This window comes from Oculina patagonica, chromosome 13 (assembly GCF_052425735.1).
Source record: "Oculina patagonica isolate OP01 chromosome 13, crgOcupat, whole genome shotgun sequence".
Taxonomy (NCBI): domain Eukaryota; kingdom Metazoa; phylum Cnidaria; class Anthozoa; order Scleractinia; family Oculinidae; genus Oculina; species Oculina patagonica.
Window position 1 is genome coordinate 27472733 of NC_135770.1, and position 19499 is coordinate 27492231.

Consider the following 19499-nt stretch of genomic DNA (forward strand, 5'->3'; position numbering starts at 1 on the left):
ATCGACCAATGTTGTAACACCGGTACCGCTATTTCTACATATATCTCTTAAAATTTAGCGTTAATTCTTTTTATCATTTTTTATCGTACAAAGTGGATAATATACATTTATGAGAACTGATAAGTGGATTCACCGCGTCATACAGTTTCTTTAATTTTAGAGGCGACTGAAAACAGCAAGGGACAAAGAGCACACTCAGTAGATTTCTTTTTCCAAAGATGAGTACAACCTCAATTTAAGTGCAGAGCGAGGGAAAACCCCATTAAACGACTGCATTTCTAACACCTTTCGGCCTCCAACCGAAACTTGGAATCAGTTTAAAACGTGTAACCGCCTCTTGTATCTTTTTAGTCACATCTTACCAACTCCTAAATGTTTGAATTTCCTACTCGACTTAAAATGAGCCGGACTCAAACCTTTTTCTTTCATCTAGTCGTAGAAAACTACAAAGTACTTTCATTTGTTCGCCCAATATTTTGTTTTCCTTTTATAAAAGCTAACTCGCCAATCATTTAACTCAAATGTACTTACTTTTCGTATACTGTGCTTCCTCGTAAATGTATTTAAAACATTTCCCTGAAAATATTTTTTAAAGCCTATAACAAAAAAGCACTGAAAAAAAAAATGGTCAAATTTCAATTTAAAGATGGCGGTTTCCATCACCGAACCAAATAAGGCGGTCATCTCGTATATGTCCAACGGGAAGCCGCTGATCCATCGGTTTGACTGTTGCCTCGAAGTTGTAAGTCTTCTCAACTTGCACTGCGGGCTCATAAGGGCACTGACCAGTTCTCAAAGCAGCAGGAATTTCAAGCTGAGTCAGGTTAGCAGTGAAATAACCATTGACAGCCATGAATTTCTACAAGAAATGCAAAAAAAAAAAAAAAAAAATACAATGAAGCTACTTGAGTTTATGATGTCGACTTAATCAGCTGTTGGGGTTTTTCAAGGTGTGTGGAGAACATGAGGTCAATGGAACACATAAACGCACTACATTTCACGGCAAACACCTAACTCTTGTTTTTCTCGTATCCTCAAAATATTGGGGGAAGTGCTTCTGGGTTCAAGCCTTATTATATACCATTTTTGACAGAAAAAAGGTAACCCTTTCATATACTAACGGTAGGGATACTGCAACTCTTTCCAAAACTTTCGAGTAGAATAACCCCTTAAATACCTTATTACATGAAATTTTCGCGACACGTTAATTTCGCGATTTTGAGGTGCGCATATTTCGCGACACTAAAATTTCGCGATCTTGCGAAAAAATTTTTTCCTTGTTTTCCTTGGCAACACTATTTTACATTCCATTGAATTAACTAAAACGACTTCATCAAAGGAAAAATAACGTCAGAATTAACAAAAACGCAAGGGCGGGGCTAAATCTCGGCAATAGCAACTACAGAACAGTGCTCAAAATGTCTACAAGTAGGTCATGCTTGTACATGCATGAGTTATTGTTCTTGAGTCAATTGACGACAACATCCATTTAGATTGATTAACGTGTCGCGAAAATTTCATGTAATAAGGTAGGTGTATCGACCATTTGGTGGGTCTGTTTAAAATATTCTAAAAGGCCCCTTGAAATACCTACATGAGAGTTTTCCCTATCCCCTTCTATACTGTAACTCGTGAAATCCCTACCCTTTTAAATATACATACCTAAAGCCTGAAAAAGGTATCCCCTTTGGGCGGATCGTCCCTACAATTTACACAATAGGAAGTACCCTGTTCCCTTGGAGATAAATCCCAGCACTTGCGGCCACTAGGCTAGAGAAGATTTTTCTTGTTTAGAGTGGAGGGGAGCGAAAAATACAAATACCTTTTCAGCATCGTAAATCATTACCAATGCTGAGTAAACAGGCCAGTTAGGAGTACGGACAAACTCGGTTTTATTCACTGCATCTGTGCTGAACTGAATGAATCCCCACCTGTACGGAAAACAAAAAACAATTAAAGAAAACGGATTAATAAGTGCTGCACTTTGACAATGATATCTCCCAGGTGAGGAGATGTTTAACAATAATATTAAAGTATTTCTTCAAGTAGACTGAATATATAATTCTTAACGACCGCAACACCTAATGTGTTTTCTTTGTACTTGGGTGGACTTGTTTTCGTGACAGTCTTTGAGTGAAGTTTTGAGAGGAGGGCCTGGGGAGAGTGATGTGCATATGTGGAGATGGACTGGGGAGAGATACACAAATTCGTTGTGTACCTCTCCAACCTGGAATATGAAGAGTATCAAACAGCTGCTGGCAAATTATTGGGACAACCTCACAAAATGCTGGGGCGGGGGGGGGGGGGGGGTAATAAACATTGATGGACTACATGTAGTATTCCATCTAGGGCAGAGGGAGTAGCAATATTCCTGACCATTTCATGCTACAGACACTAGAGTCGAACACTGTTCTGTTAAGCCACAACACGGTTAGTAAAAAGATTTACCTTTCTACTGTGTGTGCCTACCTTTCTGGAAGATGCATATTAATGGAACTTTGCGATGACCACACCCAGTTGTCTTCAGGTACATTTGGAACCTGAAAAAGAAGAGGTAAACAGGTAACTTGTCTGCAATAGTGAAGAAAAAAATTCAGATGCATGAATGTTCAGTCAAATTCCAGTTAAACAAACAGTACATGGGCTGCAGAAACTGTCTGTATTAATCAGTTTCTTTTCATCCATACCTTGCAACAGAAATGATCTACTCTCAGGCCTGAAGAGACTACCGGTAGGTCATATTCCCTCTTTTGTTAAGAATTAAGTGAAAACATGTACACTTAAGAGTATTAACAACTTCGGCGAAAACAAATTGTTTTTTAGTTCTTAATTATCAAAGAAGTCCTGTGAGGGGTATCGAATGGTGCAAGCACAGCATTTTTCTTTGAAAGCACGAGCATTGACACAAGTTAGCCTTGCAAGCAACAAACACTTTTAAAAAACTACCTCCACTAAAAACCGAGCATGCAAGCAATATGCGAGCACAAGCAAATGAGCACCCACTAAAATTTTGCGAGCATTCCGAGCAAAAGCCAAATTTTGCGAGCACTGCAAAATTTTGATAGACCATTCATGACCCCTCCTTTAAAACTGACTGAAACGTTGGATAACCTCAAAATATCTTGGAAGGAAAGACAATGACTGTTGTTGAAAATGAGAGCTGTAAGTTTCAGGGATACTGTTAAGTGAATACAATTTTACACAGTTTTATCATTGCCTTTCCCAGATTTGAAGCAACTTGTTTTGATTCCCATGACACACAAGAATCCAACTCTGTGCATAGATATTTCATTTTCACTAGCAAATATTTAGTGTGCACATGACAGGTGCGTTTGGTATATCATTCTCGTACATTATTGCTAAAACCAGAACTACACTCCTGGGTATAAACCAACCTAAATTAGAGGCTGTTTCAAGGCCTAATAAAGGATCCCTTTTATGTGCTTCCCAGGTGCTTATGTCATACCAGTCTACACCACTAATGCAAGCATAAAAACAGCAACAGTGATGTAACCTGTTGTGAATTTTAAGGTGACAAGTGAGTGGGCCATAATAACAATAAAATTAATAAAATTATTGTATATCAAAAATTACTGACCCAGGAGGAGGGGGCTTCAGAATTATACCAACCTTTTCATAATGCCCATTGACATTCCTAACATGCCACTCAACCCTACACAGAGAAAATACATTATTAAAGGCGAAATTAGAAGAAGGTCCTGATTACTATTGGCAAGTTAAATGAGCCATTTAACAGATTAAGGCGTTTTTTTATGTCCATCATTTGCAATTTATCTTGCTACAATCTAAACCACATTCCTTTAGACTTCTATGGAGTTTTGATAGCTTGGTAGCAAGCTCTTTGAGAGGGGGTATACAGGGAAGGAAGAACACCCCTAACCTTCCCAGCCTCCCCCCCCCCACCCCACACAAAGAGAGATCTAAAATAGTAGGCTAAGACTAGCAAGGTTTGAAGGCTTCACAAACCTGCTAAAATTAATCCTCCATTGATCTTTGTTTCTTGGTGGTGCTGAAGCTGTTGGACTGTGATCAACAAGATCATGAAATGGAAGAGCTAGTTCTACAGTCCAGTACTTGTCTTGAACATTGTAAAGAAAAAAAAAAAATTAGCACCACAGTGACTATAATTTTAGTCATATATATTTAAAAAACATACTTTGCCAATTACACTTGAAAGAATAGTGAGAATAATCTTAGGCATGTACATCATTGTGCTTCAGATTGATCGTGTGCAACCAGGGCCGTACCTGTGGGGGCAAACTCTGCACTGCGGGTGCAAACTCCACACACCTTTAGTTTTCTTAGTTTTTTTTAGTTTTCTTGGCGGGGGCAACTGCACCCCCCCCCCCCCGCCCCTACTTTAACTTTTCATGTTTCATCATCCTCTGGAAAAGGAACTTCCTGTGAACCCCTTCTCCCCTGAGAAATTTCTGCCTTTATCCCCCCCCCCCCCAAAAAAAAAAAGGAACCTTCTGTGGGGGGTATGGATATTTTCTGGAACCACACAATGCATGAAACAGCAAGTGTAAGACTATACCTGTAAATCAACTGATACTAGATGGCAGGGCACCCTTAAAGTGCTCACATCTGATCTCATTGTTCTCTGTAAAAACACTAGGCACATCGGTTGATTGTTATTATATCCAGACATCAATTTTAAATTGAAAGGTTTTATTAATCACCTTGGACAGTTACATTATTGATGGGTCCAGCCACGTAAATTGCACTCTTCATACTCGGCATCTCCCAGCTGCTATTTGGTGTACCACCATTCAGATAAGGCTGCAGTAGAAAGGAAGTACAAATAATTTACCTGACCTGACAAATTACCATTCGAGAGAAAACTTCTAAATGATTTGGTGGGAGCAGTGAGAATGAGTCCTGTTGGAATTCTTTGTTGACACTTTGCGTTTAAGGTTAGCTGGAACCGTGGTCTGACCCCTTTCTTAAAACATTGTACATGAAAAAGAGCTGAATCACCAACCTTGTTTAGCTCAAGATCCCAGGTGGTGTTAATGGCATTAATCTCAAATTCTTTGTACCTGAGTGAGTAAAATAAAAATCTTTAAATTTGATATATTTATTATTGTTTAGCGAATGGAATACTTTAACCTACAGCAGGATCAACAATTACTGTAATTTATCTTACCAGTGAGTATCTCCATCTGGATCCATAAAAACCTTTCAAGTAATAAAAGAATATAAAGGATAAGAATTTATTTAAAAAATAAAGGATAATTGACCAATTTAAATACTATTAAGAATAATCAAAATTTACATATGATTATGTATGTGAATTGTGGAGCGGCAGTCTCTTCGAGATCTGAGAATACATCTTACATACATCTGAGAAACTGGACCATGGGCTGTGGGCTATCACAGAGCTGAAGCTAACAACTGGCTACTGGCAAATTTCATGGCCAGCTAAGATAGAGAGCTTATTACTAGCGGAAATTTCACAGACTTGGGTTAATTTTGAAGGTGCACAGGCCAGGAAAGCTAGCTGGAACTAATTATGAGTCTGCTCACCCTTTTCTTAGTTTATCCCCATAAATGGAAAAGTACAAATTAAAGCGCCAAGCTGCCACACCCTGAACTAGGGCCTGGGCATGGTTTTAGCACAACTCCCCACTCCTCCCCACCAGAATCATGATGCATGTACATGCAGAAATGGATGCTGGAAAACTGTTTGTCCATTTTAAGATAATGCTGCTGTAATGGACTCAGTAGGTATTCTAAGCAGGAAGAGTAGCAGTACTCGTACAAGTACCAACTGAAGTCATTTAATAATAATATTAATAACAATATTTTTTATGCTGCAGAAACTGCAGTAGTTGACTGCTGGGTAAATGCATGGTGGTCCTCTTTTATTAGCACATATTAATTATTGCTTCTTTTGTTTCTGTGATACTTCGAATCCACAGATCATCTTACCTCAAAATCATTATCTTGAAACACTGGAGGTTAAAGAAACATACAAAAAAATTAGGGTTGAACTTATTCCAAAATATACCGTCCTTTAGTTAACCCTTAATTGTTACTATTAATATTACAAATAAGATAGCAATACATGTAAATAGAAGTATATGAAAGACAGGTACAGCGAAGTGCTTCTTTAAAGGAGCACTCATTCAGACATCCACTGAGATGTCCTTAGTTTTATCAAGCCATTTACCATGCCTGCCACCAGCTGGATCTCTTACATTTAACAGTTGTCCAGGATTAGACACAGGTATTGTTAAATAAGTACTCAATGGTTGACTGGATTATTTGAAATTTTCATATTACTTCATATTTGACAGAATTATGTGTGTTTTGGTAACCTTTTAACAGTGAGGACACTTGGTGATGCTTATCACAAAGACCGTGCATCTCATTAGCGTTCAATCCTAGACATAACTGACATTGGCTGAGGTCCCACTAGCACATTTGACAACGCTGTTACAACGGTGTCACACTGTTTCAAGTGTGACCGACTATTTTTTAGTGTCAGTGTCAGTGTCTGTTGCTCAGGTTACGCGGCTTAATCAAAGGAATTTTACAACGCTGTTTACAACTCTAAAAGTACGATCTATCTGGTGTCTATCTAAATCCACTTGAGATAGACCAATCACGGCTTTTCAAACGGGAAGTCCATTACACTATAAAAATTTACGCACAAGTGATTTAGTTTCACCACGTTCAAAATTATAATTTTTAGCAGATCACTCTAAACGTGCGAAACAAACAACGAAGATTTCACTAGAAATCAACGACTGCTCACCGGCCTTCTACCTGCTGCATCCTACTAATTTATAAGTAATTTATTCCTTTGTGATATGTCATCTTTAAAAAGTAAGTTTGCCGGTTTGGTAGACGAACTTGTAATGGCGTGAATTTAACTTCATTCTTTACTGATCCTCACAGCAACAATCGCAGTCAGTTTGGTTTCCTTTCCAACTCGACCTCCTAAATGTGCATTCAAAATGCAAAATTTTAAGCTGATATTTGACAAGTTGTCAGCCACAAATTTGAAACTGCTGTTAACAACTGCTAGTGGAACCGCAGGTTATGTGACACTGTTGTTACACTGTTGTTAACCTGCTAAGAGGTCAAAACAACGTTGTAACAGCGCTGTCAAGTGCTAGTGGGACCCCGACCATTAAAGGACTTCACCTCTACAGCTAATTTTGACCTTGTGGTCACCTTTATATTGCAAAATTGTCAACGATTAGATCCTCTTTCTTTCCACACCCTTGCATTCAACAGGTTTGACTCTCTGCAGCAAATAGCCATCTTGAAAATGACTTCAGCTGCGTCTGCGTATCTTATGCTCCTTGCATTTGTGTTGTACGTGCGAACATTGCTTGTAGTTGTGTTTGCATCACACGTGTGAACAAGGCTTATGACTACATAGTAACGTCCAATCATTTTTTCATGGCTGGGACTGGTTTTGAGTTTACCAAAAATTATGTTTGTGACAGAAACGACTTTTGCCCATCTGACATTTACCCACTGAGTCATGCTTCGTTTGGTTTGCCCACACATCAGTCTCTTGAAGAAAGGCTCCAATGTACAAGTACTTGTCATCCCATCGCATTTTAGCATGTGTTCTGAAGCGTGGTTTCTTCCAATCTGATCCTTGAATATCTGGTTTAGGAATGAATAAAACTTAATATACTAATTATAAATTCCTGGGGTATGGAGCATATTTTTTATGGTTTTACTGAGTTGTGGAACTGCTTACAAAAGTGACTGTAGTGTTCGATGTCTGGATTTTTTTGCCTTTACAAAATGTCTTGTACAAGAATAACAAATGGTGGAAAGGTCGCTCATCTCGAAGCTCATTCGGGATTTTGAGAATATAATGATGTGCCGCTTACCCAGGTCAAACGAACCCCGGGGGTTTGTTTCAAAAACAATACAATGTCCCTACCTTGCGGGACAATATCTGTGTCAAAATTGCACCATTCCCTTCGCGTTCCTGGGGGTTGCCCGGGGATATCCCAGGGTCGACCTTCGGGAAAGCCAATGATAAGTGCATACCCCTTCCCCCCAAAAAATACCCTCCTATATCTCCGGATGTATTTGGGGCAACTGAATCAAGAAAACATATACACATATGAATCAAGAAAAAACTGGGAAAGATTTCCTCACAGCCCCATACATTAATTATGTAAGCAATTATTTCATACTATCACTACACACAAACAGCAATCATGAAAAGAACGAGTCATTCAGAAGATTGTACGCATAATTTATGTATGGGGCTGTGCGGAAATCTTGCCAAAAACTGTCAAAATTATATAAGCTTGTGAATCAAGAGAACATATTTATGCACCTATCAATGTTTAGCCGCAGGAGGGGGAGGCCGGTCATAGGTCGGGCATTTGAACTTGTGGATGTTCAGAAGAGTCACTAAACTTCAATAAAATGTTGCAAGAAATTCCATTAAAACGGACAAAAGTCCCCACTACGGGCAAACAATTGCTGTCAAATCCCCTGCCTATGCCCGGCCTCCCCCCCCCCCCCCAGCGGCTTAACATTGATTTAAGAAATAGAAAACATGTTCCGTGTTTCTATCGAGTTATAGAAACACGAGTGGAAGTTTGGGAGAACGAGAAATGCTGTGGGAACACGAGTCGATAGACGAGTGTTTCCACAGATTTTTCGAGTTCTCCCAAACTTTCACGAGTGTTTCTATAACTCGATAGAAACACGGAAAACATGTTTTCTATTTCTTTTAGAAAACAGCACAAAGAAAATAACGCACATCAAAGTAATATTTAGCGCTTTTTTTTAACATCAAAACGTAGATTCTCTTCACCTCGCGGTTTTACGTCATGAACAGTAATCAACCAATCATAGTACGGGAGTCGATGAACAGAAATAAATCAACTGTTCAACATTTGCTTCAAGGCTAAAATTCACCGTTGTTTAGCCAAACAAACAAAGGAAACAGGCCCCAAAGTTAACGTAATTATGAGAAATAACTAAGTCGATGGTTTAACTGAAGTCCAGCACTGGAAGGAGTCAAGAATTGTGGTTTTATTTCGCTTCATCGAACTAACCGAATGGTTTGACGACCGACGATCGAGCGACTCGAACCTTGGAGGTGAAAGTGAATTATTTTTCTGTTAAAAGCAGTTTGACTCGGCATTCTGGACGAATATCTTGTCCAGTTGAGGATCTGTGAATAGTTCTGAAGTGCTGCAAAGCCTAGAATGGAGTGAAGTTGCGCCAATTCATATACTTCTTTGAAAGGTCAGCCGCTTCGATAATTTCTTTCACAGACTATTTTTGAATGTGTAGCGGGCTCTGTAAACATCTTACTCGCTTGTTTTAAAATGTGCAAATATTTGTTTAGTCTTAACCTGGTTTTTGTCAGCTGTGACATTAAAGTTTGGTACAATTATTAGTTGTTATTTTTGCATTGCTTATTTTAGCGCCGTGAATATTGATTGCCGTGTCTACGACAACTGTCTGTGTCTCCATCGAGTTATAGAAACACAATTTTTAACCAATCAGCGCACGTATTTACTTTGTGCTATTTTCTAAAGGTGCATTAATCACCAATGAAATCTTCTGTCCAAGAGACACGGCTCCATGCTTTATCATCCAGCTTTCCATCGACATAAATTGATTCCTGCTCGTCCAAATGGTACACCACGTAACTTCGGGGAAAAGGAAGAACGCATTCCGACGGATAACAGTTAGCGTGCTGTGAAAACACTACGATAAACCAGCTTGAAATCAAAAGCAACCAGCAAGAGAATTCCATCACTTCACTGAAAGTCTAATAAGTCATTCCGATAATATACACACAAACTTCCTGCAATTGTATCTTGATGAGCTGAAAGCGAAAAGAATAATATAAAAAATGGACCAGAAAAATCCCACAAAATCAAACAAAATCAAACATGGAAATTCTCCCTCTCAATCTGAGCCCACAATTTCCGGTCAGTGGAAGTAGCTTTAGTTACCAGGTCCCTAGGCCAATTTTTCGCGCCTGGTCGTTTCTTTCTTTTCGCATTATCTCCGCAGTAAAGATGACTACCATAGTTAGCCAGGTTAGTTTTGAGAAATTATATTGAAGCAAAATCTTAGAATTACGATTTTAAATTTCTTAGCAAGTACAACTTTGGCTAAATGTTTCAAAATTCGCTGTCACTTAATTGTAGGAATTAGATGTAAATACAAAGAGTGTTGGAAAATGTAGTATGATTTATTTAAATAGATCAGAATTTTTTTTTATTTATATTATATTTTAATTTAAACAGTGTCCCCGATTATTAAGCTTAAGGCTAGCTAGAAGACCAGAAACTTAAATAAAGTTTTTTATATACTTTGAACAAAAATATATTCGAAGCGATATTCGATGAAACTGCATTTAACGCATTAACGAAATGTGCAAACACAGCTTGCGATCAGCTTATGACACGTTGTCTACAGAAAGAAATCAACCATACGGTAACGTTTCACCGGTTAACTACTGTACTGCGAAAACAATACATAGGTGAAGTCATGTTGAATTCCCGTAAATGTGTGGATGTAGAATCATACAAAACTTTAATAATTTTAAATCCAATTGGCGAGGCTCAGTATCTAGGCCTCTGCATACTTATAACAAACTTTGAGTCATGTTGGTTGTGTTATAGGCATACGTACATACATACATACTTCGATAAAACTGGCAGCTAAAAGCTGATGTGCATATGTTGTGGTTCAAATCAATTTTATTGTTTTACAATCTAGTATTTTCCTTTAAATTATTTTCATTATGACCTAATATACCATACATCAAGGGAAAATATCTATTTGTACAGAATCTGGTCATTTCAATACAAAGTCGTTTTGATTCAAGTCATTTTGATACAAGTCCGAGTTGATGTGTTACACATGTAAAGTCAATTTGATACAAGCTCACGTTACTTGAAGTCGAATACTTTTAATACTATACTTTATATACACGACCAAACAAACCTTCAAAGACATACTCACTCAAGCGAATACAAACCCCTGTTGTATAAAATGAAACAAACCGGCCATACCTCCGCGTGAATCAAACATATGTACCCAAGCCCCTCTGCAATGAGGACACGCAAACGAGACAAGTTTTGGTTAAGTTTATTTATCGAGTTCAGAGATTTGTATTTAAATATAAATACATTTGAGACTTCTTCTTTAACTCCAGCGCATGCTATGCTTACGATCAAGAAACATAAATACGACCAATAATGTTGTGTAAGCGGTGGTGCAACAGACATATTAAATGAAAGACAAAAACTAAAACACTTACCGGTATACTGAACTTTTCTTGAGTTTACTTCTGTTATGAAACGACTTTAATTTGTATCGATTCGACTTAACATGTGTAACGAATTGACTTCAACTTGTATCAAAACGACTTGAATCGAAACGACCGTAAACCATTTGTACCAAACCACAACACATATAAGATGGCAAAAGTGTCATAATTTCTGTGAAACATTTTCTCACTTTCAGATTGAGGATGTTGAAAACAATATAAGAGGCTGTGAAAATGAACTGGACATGATTGATAGAAGTCTTCGTTTGAAGAAAATGTCAGACAGTGAAAGGTAAAGAGGTGCATACTTATACCTGTATACAAAATCACATTATTTTGTTAGTGACAATACTTTTTTATATATATTTTTAGGGATGAATTGGTGGATAAACAAAAGCAATTAAAAGAAGAAATCATAGAGCATGGTGAGAACATTAAGCATGGTCTATACAGTGGAGCGCCGATATAACAATATACCAAGGGAGCAGTAAAATTATATCGTTATGTTGAGGAATCGTTATATCGAAATTCCCAATATAACGATATGGCCGTAAAATAACTGAAAATATCATTATATCGGGGTAAACCTAGTCAAAGATACTGAAACTAAGACAACTAGTCTATTGAATGACACGGAGGATAAAGAGGATAAAGTTGATAAAGAGGCATAGAAAACTGTATCATTTTCGTATTCAATGTTACAAAGCTGTTGACAGAAACGTTAGAGATAACTTGATTACTGTAAGGTTGTGTTAAATTCAATGTTTTGCCAAAATTGTGACTGAGTACTGATAATATCATTATATCAGGAAAGATTTTAAGTTCAGTCCGCTAAATTCTCATTGGAATATTATCAGGAATATTGTTATATCAAAGATCGTTATATCAGGGTTCTGTCCCATACATTTTACTGCAATTTTGCTGGGGCATAGAACATACATTGTTATATTGGGAATATTGTTATATCGAGGATCGTTATATCAGGGTTCCACTGTACATGTATTTAGAATGTATTGTGGACTAACAGAGGCCATTATGTACACTTCTTTGTAGCCAGTTATCACTGTGCGTGTATTATCAAAACTGCTGTCTTGTTTGGATTAAACCCCTGGGGGGAGGGGGTACCTTTTTTTCTATACAGGGAAGCTCCTCGCACAGAAGGTTTCTTGGTTTTAATTCCCCCACCCCTCTGGAAATTCAAGTTAATCCACATACTTTCCTTCAAAAAATATTGGCTTTTGAGACCTCCCACCCCTTGGAATCTCCAATGACCTTCCAATGGGGGGGGGGGGGGGTATGGATATTAATTTTCTGCAACTGCACATTTTGAAAGGTCCTTGAAAAATTAATCAGACATACTAATTCAGGAAGATAGAAAGGTAGTCCTCATCTCCACTCCCTAATACCCTCTCTCCCCCCCCCCCCACACACATTGCAGATCAATCTTGGGTGAAGCACCCCCAGTTTAAAAAGACAACACTTCATAAATTTACTTCCAGATGCTTGGGTGGTGAGGTACATCTGGGCTACACTCAAACCAAGGTTTTTCCCCTGTAGACTGCCTATGCTCTGTGTTGTACACCTTGGGCTTTGGATTTTAAAAATGTGACCTCAACATTTTTTTTTCATTTTTGTCATGTTCTTCATCCACAGAGAGATACTTGGGAACACTACGTAAAGAAAACAGAAAATCCATGGCTGTATCTGTGGCAATCCTTGCACTCTTTGTTCTTGGATACCTGCTAATATGCAGCTGAGCTTGTTAATAGAATTAAAAACCTTGTGTAATATAAATATATGTAAAAAATTGAATTTTATGGCAGAGAGAGATTAAAAACATTGAATATTCCATAATATGCCTAGTTGTTTTCGTACATAGATTTTAGAGCTACTGGTATCTTTAATCTTGACTTGTGAAGTACTTGTTCAATTGTGCTATTATTGCTTACAAGAAGCTCAAAGAGCTTAGAACTTGGCCTGGAAGCCTTTTCATTGCTAAAACGGATGGCAACTAGCAGTTATAATTATTTGACTTGGAGGAAGTCTCAAGAACATTTTGAGAAGCACAGTTTACTTTCAATATCAACAATCTTTATTTAACAGGATTGTACCTTTTTTTTATTAACAAACAAACAAACAAAAATTACCAAATGTTTGTGTTTTAGCAATTCTCATCCAGAGAGAGATTCACAGCAATCCTTTTCCCAATGATGAAAAAGTCACAATCTTTAGACCAAGAGCTCTGAATTTCTGAGTTGGTGCTACTTCTTTTTTTTTCTTTAATTTTACAAGCCAATCAGATTTGAGGAGAAATTGAGCTTGTCCAGAGGTCATGAAATTTTGGTGCTAACTAAAAGGATCCTAGCCTCTGGGGATGAGAATGAACCTAGTGCAGAGCCTGACTGTCAATCTGATTGGATATACAGGAACCTTCTTGTGCAGTATTCGGAAGGCCCTAGAAGCATGAGATGGGTTTCTCAGCATGACACTCCACAGCCAAACTTCCTGCTTCCCCTAATACACCTGAAATAGAGCGGTTTTCACTTGAGTGTCGAAAGTTAATTGCATTTGCTTTGGTTTTGCATTACTACGCTTAGTGATTGGTTTAAAACTCTCGCGCCACTTTCTCAGCCAATCAGAACTAAAACCAAAACCAATCGTGACTCGCTCGCGCACGTTTTCCTGTGCTTCGTGCCAGCTACATGTATTTGCTTTGAGTTTTGATTGGTTCACTGGATAATCTGTGTCCTTTGTGATTGGCCAGAGTAATTACTTTGGTTTTGGTTTTACGACACTCATTTGAAAACTGCTCTAATGCTACTCTAAAACTAATGCTGGATAAATGAATAAATTAATTATTGGTAATCAGTAAATAAATAAATAAATAAATATTTTAATTGATAAATAAATTAATAACAAGCAGGCAATGGAATAAATAAATGAAAGATTTTAAGAGAGTTAGCGCATGTGTCACTAATATCTCTGTTACAAGTATACCGGTATTTTGCCACTTGCTAAAACAAATGGTTTCTATTTTTAGCACTTTGTACTATAGTTTTACTATAGTTTTAACTATAGTACAAAAAAGTACTTAAAATCTCTATTTTCTCTTTTAACTCTGAGTAACTGTCCGTGTAGTTTCTATCTTTATGTATAGTATTCCGCTCTGCATGTATTTGCATCAAGCACTTCTAAGATTGTGTGAAACCTTTTACATTCTTCTTTGGTTATTTTCCGTTTTATGTACTTTTTCATTCCTCCCAGAAAAGCCACCATTTCTGAATTTGTATGGTTCTAGCAAGCAGACACATGCTGAATTTGCTCATCCTCCTCCACAGCTATCATCTCCTCATCACCCTCATCACTTTTGTTCCTTTTTATGCAATAAAGTAGAAATGGAAGGACAGCACAGAGAAGCAGCACACTGCCGGCCAAATAAAATGCGGATGCATAGAACTCTAACTGATCGGCAAGGAAACCTATAAACAGAACACAGGTCACAATAAGTTTCTTTTTGAAATCTCGTTAAAAGGATTTTAGGAGATACCTTGGACACTGTTTGATTAATTTTGAGAGGTTCTTCCCACTTGGTGGTGCAAATCGCTAGCAAATTGGGGTTCAATTCATTTAATAGGGGATTTGGACTGCAGGTCCAAATCGGACTGGGGATCCAAATCTACTTGGACACCAGCCCACAAATTCTGCATGGCCATATTCCCGCTCTGCTCACCTCTTGCCTAACAATCTTGGAATGTAGTACAGCCTGCAGGTATGTTCTATAATTAAGTTTCCAAAGATCCCTCCCAGATCGATTGATGCTTGTTGGGCAGGCAAGGTTCAGTTTCTTGCTAAAAATAGCCTACTTGCCAATCTGACAGCACATAACTTAATGCTAGGTGAAGACTTCTAGGAATTTTGGATGTCTGTTACAAATATATAATTATTTTGCTCTAAACCAGATGCTTATGTAGCAGGTTAAAGATGATACCTTGAGTGGGGAAGTGAGTACACGAAGGGAGATTTTTGGAAATGCAAACCTAACCTGAACAGTGCAATTATTACAAACATGTTAAGGAGGAACGCGTTTCGTTTAAACAAATTTGCTCTTATTATGTTTCGCTGCTACGGTTGTAGTGTGAACGTAATAGGAGAAAATGCTACCCAGGAATTAATTGTATATCATATATATGTATCATATAACCTACCAGCAAATGGGGGAGCCGATGCTATAGCAAAGGAGCTCAAGCAGTTTGCCAGCCCAAATGCTGAGGCTCTCCTTTTCACATCCAGACAAGTCAAAAAAATCAGATTGCTTGTTGTGACAATGACACCGTTTCCCAGACCGAAAAAGATGCTGCATAACACAAAGGGAAGATAACTTCGCGCCACTGTAACTAGAAGAACAGATGCACCACTGATACAGCCACCAACTTGGAAAACGAAGCGAGGGTTAATGCATTTTAAGTCACACAAACGCCCTGCTAATAATCTTGCGATGCACGAGGTAAGACCATAAAACATCAGTAATCTTGAGGCATTGTCGGGTGAGATGCCCTGTTCTTCTGAATACTTTACCTGAAAAGATCGGAGTAAAACTACACAATTACTGAAAGGTACCCGTAGCCATAACACAGCCAGAGACCAAATCAAAGGCGAATGACAACAGGCTGTGAAAATGATTGAGGGTTGGTCACTTAGAGTCCTGGTCACACTTGTTCAAAGGGTGATTAAAGCCATATCAATCAATCAATCAATCAATCAATCAATCAATCAATCAATCAATCAATCAATCAATCAAACAATCATTTAATCTTGAAATCAATCAATCAATCAATCATATCAATCATTTTTATTTGCCTCTTTTGTTGATTACAAGAATTGTCATAAATCGGATAATTGACAACTATATTCACCTTAGTGGTCAGTGGTCAGTGGTTGATATTTACCTCACCACAAAGATACCGATCAGTGAGATAAAAAACCCAAAAAAGATGATTTTTAACTCATTCATTTCTGTCAGAACATTAATTTTCACATAAGAAAAGCTTGGAGAGGAAAAGCAAAGGATATCCGATCCAGAGTTTGAGTAGCCAATCATAGCCCGCCAACAACACTATCCACTGTTTTAGTATGTAGCTAATAGTATACTAAACCCGGGGGGGGGGGGGGGGGCACTCCCATATATGAGCTATATAGGTATGTGCCGCTGTGAAGGGTATATTGGTTTTCAAGGAGTTTAGTCTGGGATAGGGTATAGAAATCAGAGAGTTTTGGTCTAGAATAGGGTATCATTTGCCAAAAAACTGATCAGCGGTATGAAGAATTAAGTCCAGAATAGGAATAGAAACCCAAAAGAGAAAGAGGCTTCCCTACACTGAATAAAATCATTGTGACAACGTTGTTGACAGATGGTTTTCCTTTAAAAACACTGATCGTGATACAGTTCTAAAAAGAAGCAAGTCTGGGATAGGGTAGGGATTTTCGTTATCTAGTCTAGTATAGGGTTGCAAAACCAGCTGAAGATGGTCTGGTATATAGGGTAAGGGTTTCAGAGTCCCAGCGGCACACCCCCACCCAAAAATACACAGGGTGCCCCCCCCCCCCCGGGATACTAATTAAAATCAGTTATCATTTGATGCATATTTTTTCTTCCTTTTGAATTGACCAAGAGCCTTGTCAGTAGTGTGTGACCTGCAAATTACTGCCTGCAAACAATCTTATCCACAGAGCCCACTTTCGTTTGGTCAGCACTAAACACACAATCTGGCCAAGTTGGATTTAATTTGAAAGTCTGGGATTCACACAATTCCGGTCGATGTGCACAGACTCAGAGTTTACTCCATTCATTTCCATCTGACAATGACATTACTTGCTATACATACCGGTATATAGAACTACAGTTGACCCCGTTATTTGGAACAATCTGGGCAAACAAAAAATAGTTCAAAAGTGGGAGTTCAAATAGCCGATAGTAAACTACTGAAGGGCTAAAGGGAATGGGTTTTAATTAGCTCAAAATAACAGGGGATTGGAATTAACTGAGTTCAAATTAGAGGGGTCTAACTGTACTTACCAAATGAATACGAGTAACAGATGCTCCTAAGGAATCCATCATGAATGCCACTGCAAAAATAGTGAATGTTGGCACCATCCACACAGAACAATCCACTATCCTGGCTTTTCCTCTTTCACTAGAATCCTTTTCTTCCAACTGTGAGGTTGAGTCATGATGATCATTTTCCTCCACGTTAGGATCGTACACCAGTGCTGAAATCCCACTCACAAACACAATTCCTGCCATGAATCTTAAAGTGTTGTCTAAACCAAAATTGTCCAACAAAGCTCGAATAACTGGTGCTAGTACAAACAAACCCAGGCCGGCACCAGATGTCAGTATCCCTGTGGCAAATGGTCGCCTTTTAAGAAAATATTGTGCGACCACAAGGAAACTTGATGTACGAACGCAACTTACACCAAACCCAACCAGCAAACTATATGTGAAGTAGTAAATGACGATGCGGTTAGCAAATGATGCTAAAACAAGTCCAATTGCAGAAGTGACAGCTCCAATTATGGTGACATAACGGCAGTTTAATTTTTCTGACAAGTGACTAGCCACAGGACTAGCAAAGAAAACAAGAGATTCTGCCAGCGAACCTATCCAGGCTATAAAGAGATGATAAATATAATACTGTTAATCTTCGTGGAATTTACTTGAAACTACAGTCAAATTCCACTTTCTTGAACCTCCTGATAACTCAAACAAAAAGTCGTTTTTATTCCCTTCGTCAAGTACGTGCAAATTCCGTCACCCCCAATTTCTTGAACCCCTGATTTCTTCAACCAATTTTACCTACCCTTGGAAGTGTGAGAATTTAGGATTCCACTGTGAGGGTAGCAAAGGGTTTACGTATCTCGATAAACGCCGGCACCGAAAAACGCCGGGCTCCAGGATGGAATGAAAAGGGGCCCCGAGGAAGGATAAGCTGAAGCAATCAGCCAGACGCACAAGGGGGGCGGCTGAGTCAACGCGGGTCCACCAGGCAAGGAACGCCGGGGCGCTAACGAGAAAATACGGTATGAGTGACGCGTGAAAAGGCCAAAAATTGGATCCTGACCCGTGAAAAAAGGCAAAAATTAGACCGTGACGTGTGAAATTAGCTTGAAAAGGCACATAATTCGTGAACTCTGCTGTTTCAAGCATACATGACACATGAATTTGGTTAAAATTTGTGCGTGAAATGGGATGACAACACCCCCTTTGCTGCCCTCCACTGTATTATTAATGATTGCATTTCTTAGACTCTTTCATTTTAAATTGATTCAGTTTTCCAATTAATAAATATTCTTTAATGATCACCAGTACAAATTCCTTGTAAATGGGCAAAAACAGGAGTCCATGAGCCACCTGGCACCACTCAAGGATGCATTGATCAGATAAGCATTATGCACGCAGTGCGTGCCTTTAAGGGAAAATAAAATGACAAGGAATAAAAAGACTTTTGTTGAAATAATCAAATGACAGTGAAGGAAAGTTACTGGAGCGATTTTAGAATACGGGGCCACTTATTTACATATACGAACACTTTTTAGAACGAAGCATAATAGAAACAAAAGGAATCATTCTGATTCAAATTCAATGAGATGGATGCAAATACGTGGCCCGTCGCTCGTTTTTCTACAATTTAGCCAAACTTAAATCTGACAATAAGATAGGCAAAGCGACCCAATAAGCTAATATTTAGCTTACCTGTTTCTTGCCTGCTTGAGTTAAACCGTTTTATGATCACTGGAAAAAGAACTCCAAAGCTTATTAGGACTCCCATGTTTATGGCCTGACAGAAAGTAGCGCAAGCACAAACGAGATAAGACCAGCCACTGTCTTGCCGACGTCGAGGGCGATTAGGATCATTTTGATTTAAACCGTGTAACATTATATTTCCTCAAACGTTTAAGGGTCTTAAAGGTGATGAAAGGTCACGATGATAAAAAACACGTCTAGCTGAGTTCTCTTTTCGAAATATGCAAGTTGGCCGCTGACAGGTAGAATAGGTGTCTGGTAAGTTATGGAACAAGGAACAGGGAACATGGAACAAGGATCTTGGATCACTCAAGGATCACTGAGGTTAGAGTTTAAATACTTATTATATATGGATGTTACCGTTGCAAATAAATAAGGATGCCGAGGGAA

At 38.4% G+C, this 19499-nt stretch overlaps 3 protein-coding genes across 3 annotated transcripts; 1 reads left to right on the forward strand and 2 right to left on the reverse strand.

Moving 5' to 3' along the window:
• Positions 1–116: 116 nt before the first annotated feature.
• On the reverse strand, positions 117–9946 carry LOC144636403 (uncharacterized). Its single transcript, XM_078495609.1, has 11 exons — positions 9574–9946; positions 7513–7650; positions 5956–5978; positions 5171–5202; positions 5006–5063; positions 4704–4803; positions 3988–4099; positions 3631–3673; positions 2470–2540; positions 1823–1931; positions 117–859 (listed from the first exon to the last, which is right to left on the reverse strand). Exons 1-11 carry the CDS (start codon positions 9779–9781, stop codon positions 641–643), a joined length of 1113 nt encoding a protein of 370 aa, XP_078351735.1. The 5' UTR covers positions 9782–9946; the 3' UTR covers positions 117–640.
• A 71-nt stretch (positions 9947–10017) lies between these two features.
• Positions 10018–13162, forward strand: LOC144636568 (coiled-coil domain-containing protein 167-like). Its single transcript, XM_078495803.1, has 4 exons — positions 10018–10070; positions 11506–11600; positions 11681–11733; positions 12962–13162. Exons 1-4 carry the CDS (start codon positions 10050–10052, stop codon positions 13063–13065), a joined length of 273 nt encoding a protein of 90 aa, XP_078351929.1. The 5' UTR covers positions 10018–10049; the 3' UTR covers positions 13066–13162.
• A 1023-nt stretch (positions 13163–14185) lies between these two features.
• Positions 14186–19296, reverse strand: LOC144636354 (monocarboxylate transporter 3-like). Its single transcript, XM_078495543.1, has 4 exons — positions 19059–19296; positions 17382–17974; positions 15514–15883; positions 14186–14787 (listed from the first exon to the last, which is right to left on the reverse strand). The coding sequence occupies exons 1-4, from the start codon at positions 19240–19242 to the stop codon at positions 14603–14605; spliced, it is 1332 nt and encodes a 443-aa protein (XP_078351669.1). The 5' UTR covers positions 19243–19296; the 3' UTR covers positions 14186–14602.
• Between the last annotated feature and the right edge of the window lie 203 nt (positions 19297–19499).

Bases quoted from the DNA above. Each gene is read 5' to 3' on its own strand.
- LOC144636403 (XM_078495609.1), bottom strand. From the start codon at position 9,781: ATGGAATTCTCTTGCTGGTTGCTTTTGATTTCAAGCTGGTTTATCGTA. The intron at 5,979-7,512 runs GTAAATGTCAGA...TTTAACCTCCAG, and splicing joins AACGAAGCATGACTCAGTGG to TGTTTCAAGATAATGATTTT. The intron at 1,932-2,469 runs GTAGGCACACAC...TTTTCCGTACAG, and splicing joins AATATGCATCTTCCAGAAAG to GTGGGGATTCATTCAGTTCA.
- LOC144636568 (XM_078495803.1), top strand. From the start codon at position 10,050: ATGACTACCATAGTTAGCCAG. The intron at 10,071-11,505 runs GTTAGTTTTGAG...TCTCACTTTCAG, and splicing joins TGACTACCATAGTTAGCCAG to ATTGAGGATGTTGAAAACAA. The intron at 11,601-11,680 runs GTAAAGAGGTGC...ATATATTTTTAG, and splicing joins AAAATGTCAGACAGTGAAAG to GGATGAATTGGTGGATAAAC.
- LOC144636354 (XM_078495543.1), bottom strand. From the start codon at position 19,242: ATGTTACACGGTTTAAATCAAAATGATCCTAATCGCCCTCGACGTCGG. The intron at 17,975-19,058 runs GTAAGCTAAATA...ATCTCTTTATAG, and splicing joins CTCAAGCAGGCAAGAAACAG to CCTGGATAGGTTCGCTGGCA. The intron at 14,788-15,513 runs GTAGGTTATATG...TTCTGTTTATAG, and splicing joins ATCGGCTCCCCCATTTGCTG to GTTTCCTTGCCGATCAGTTA.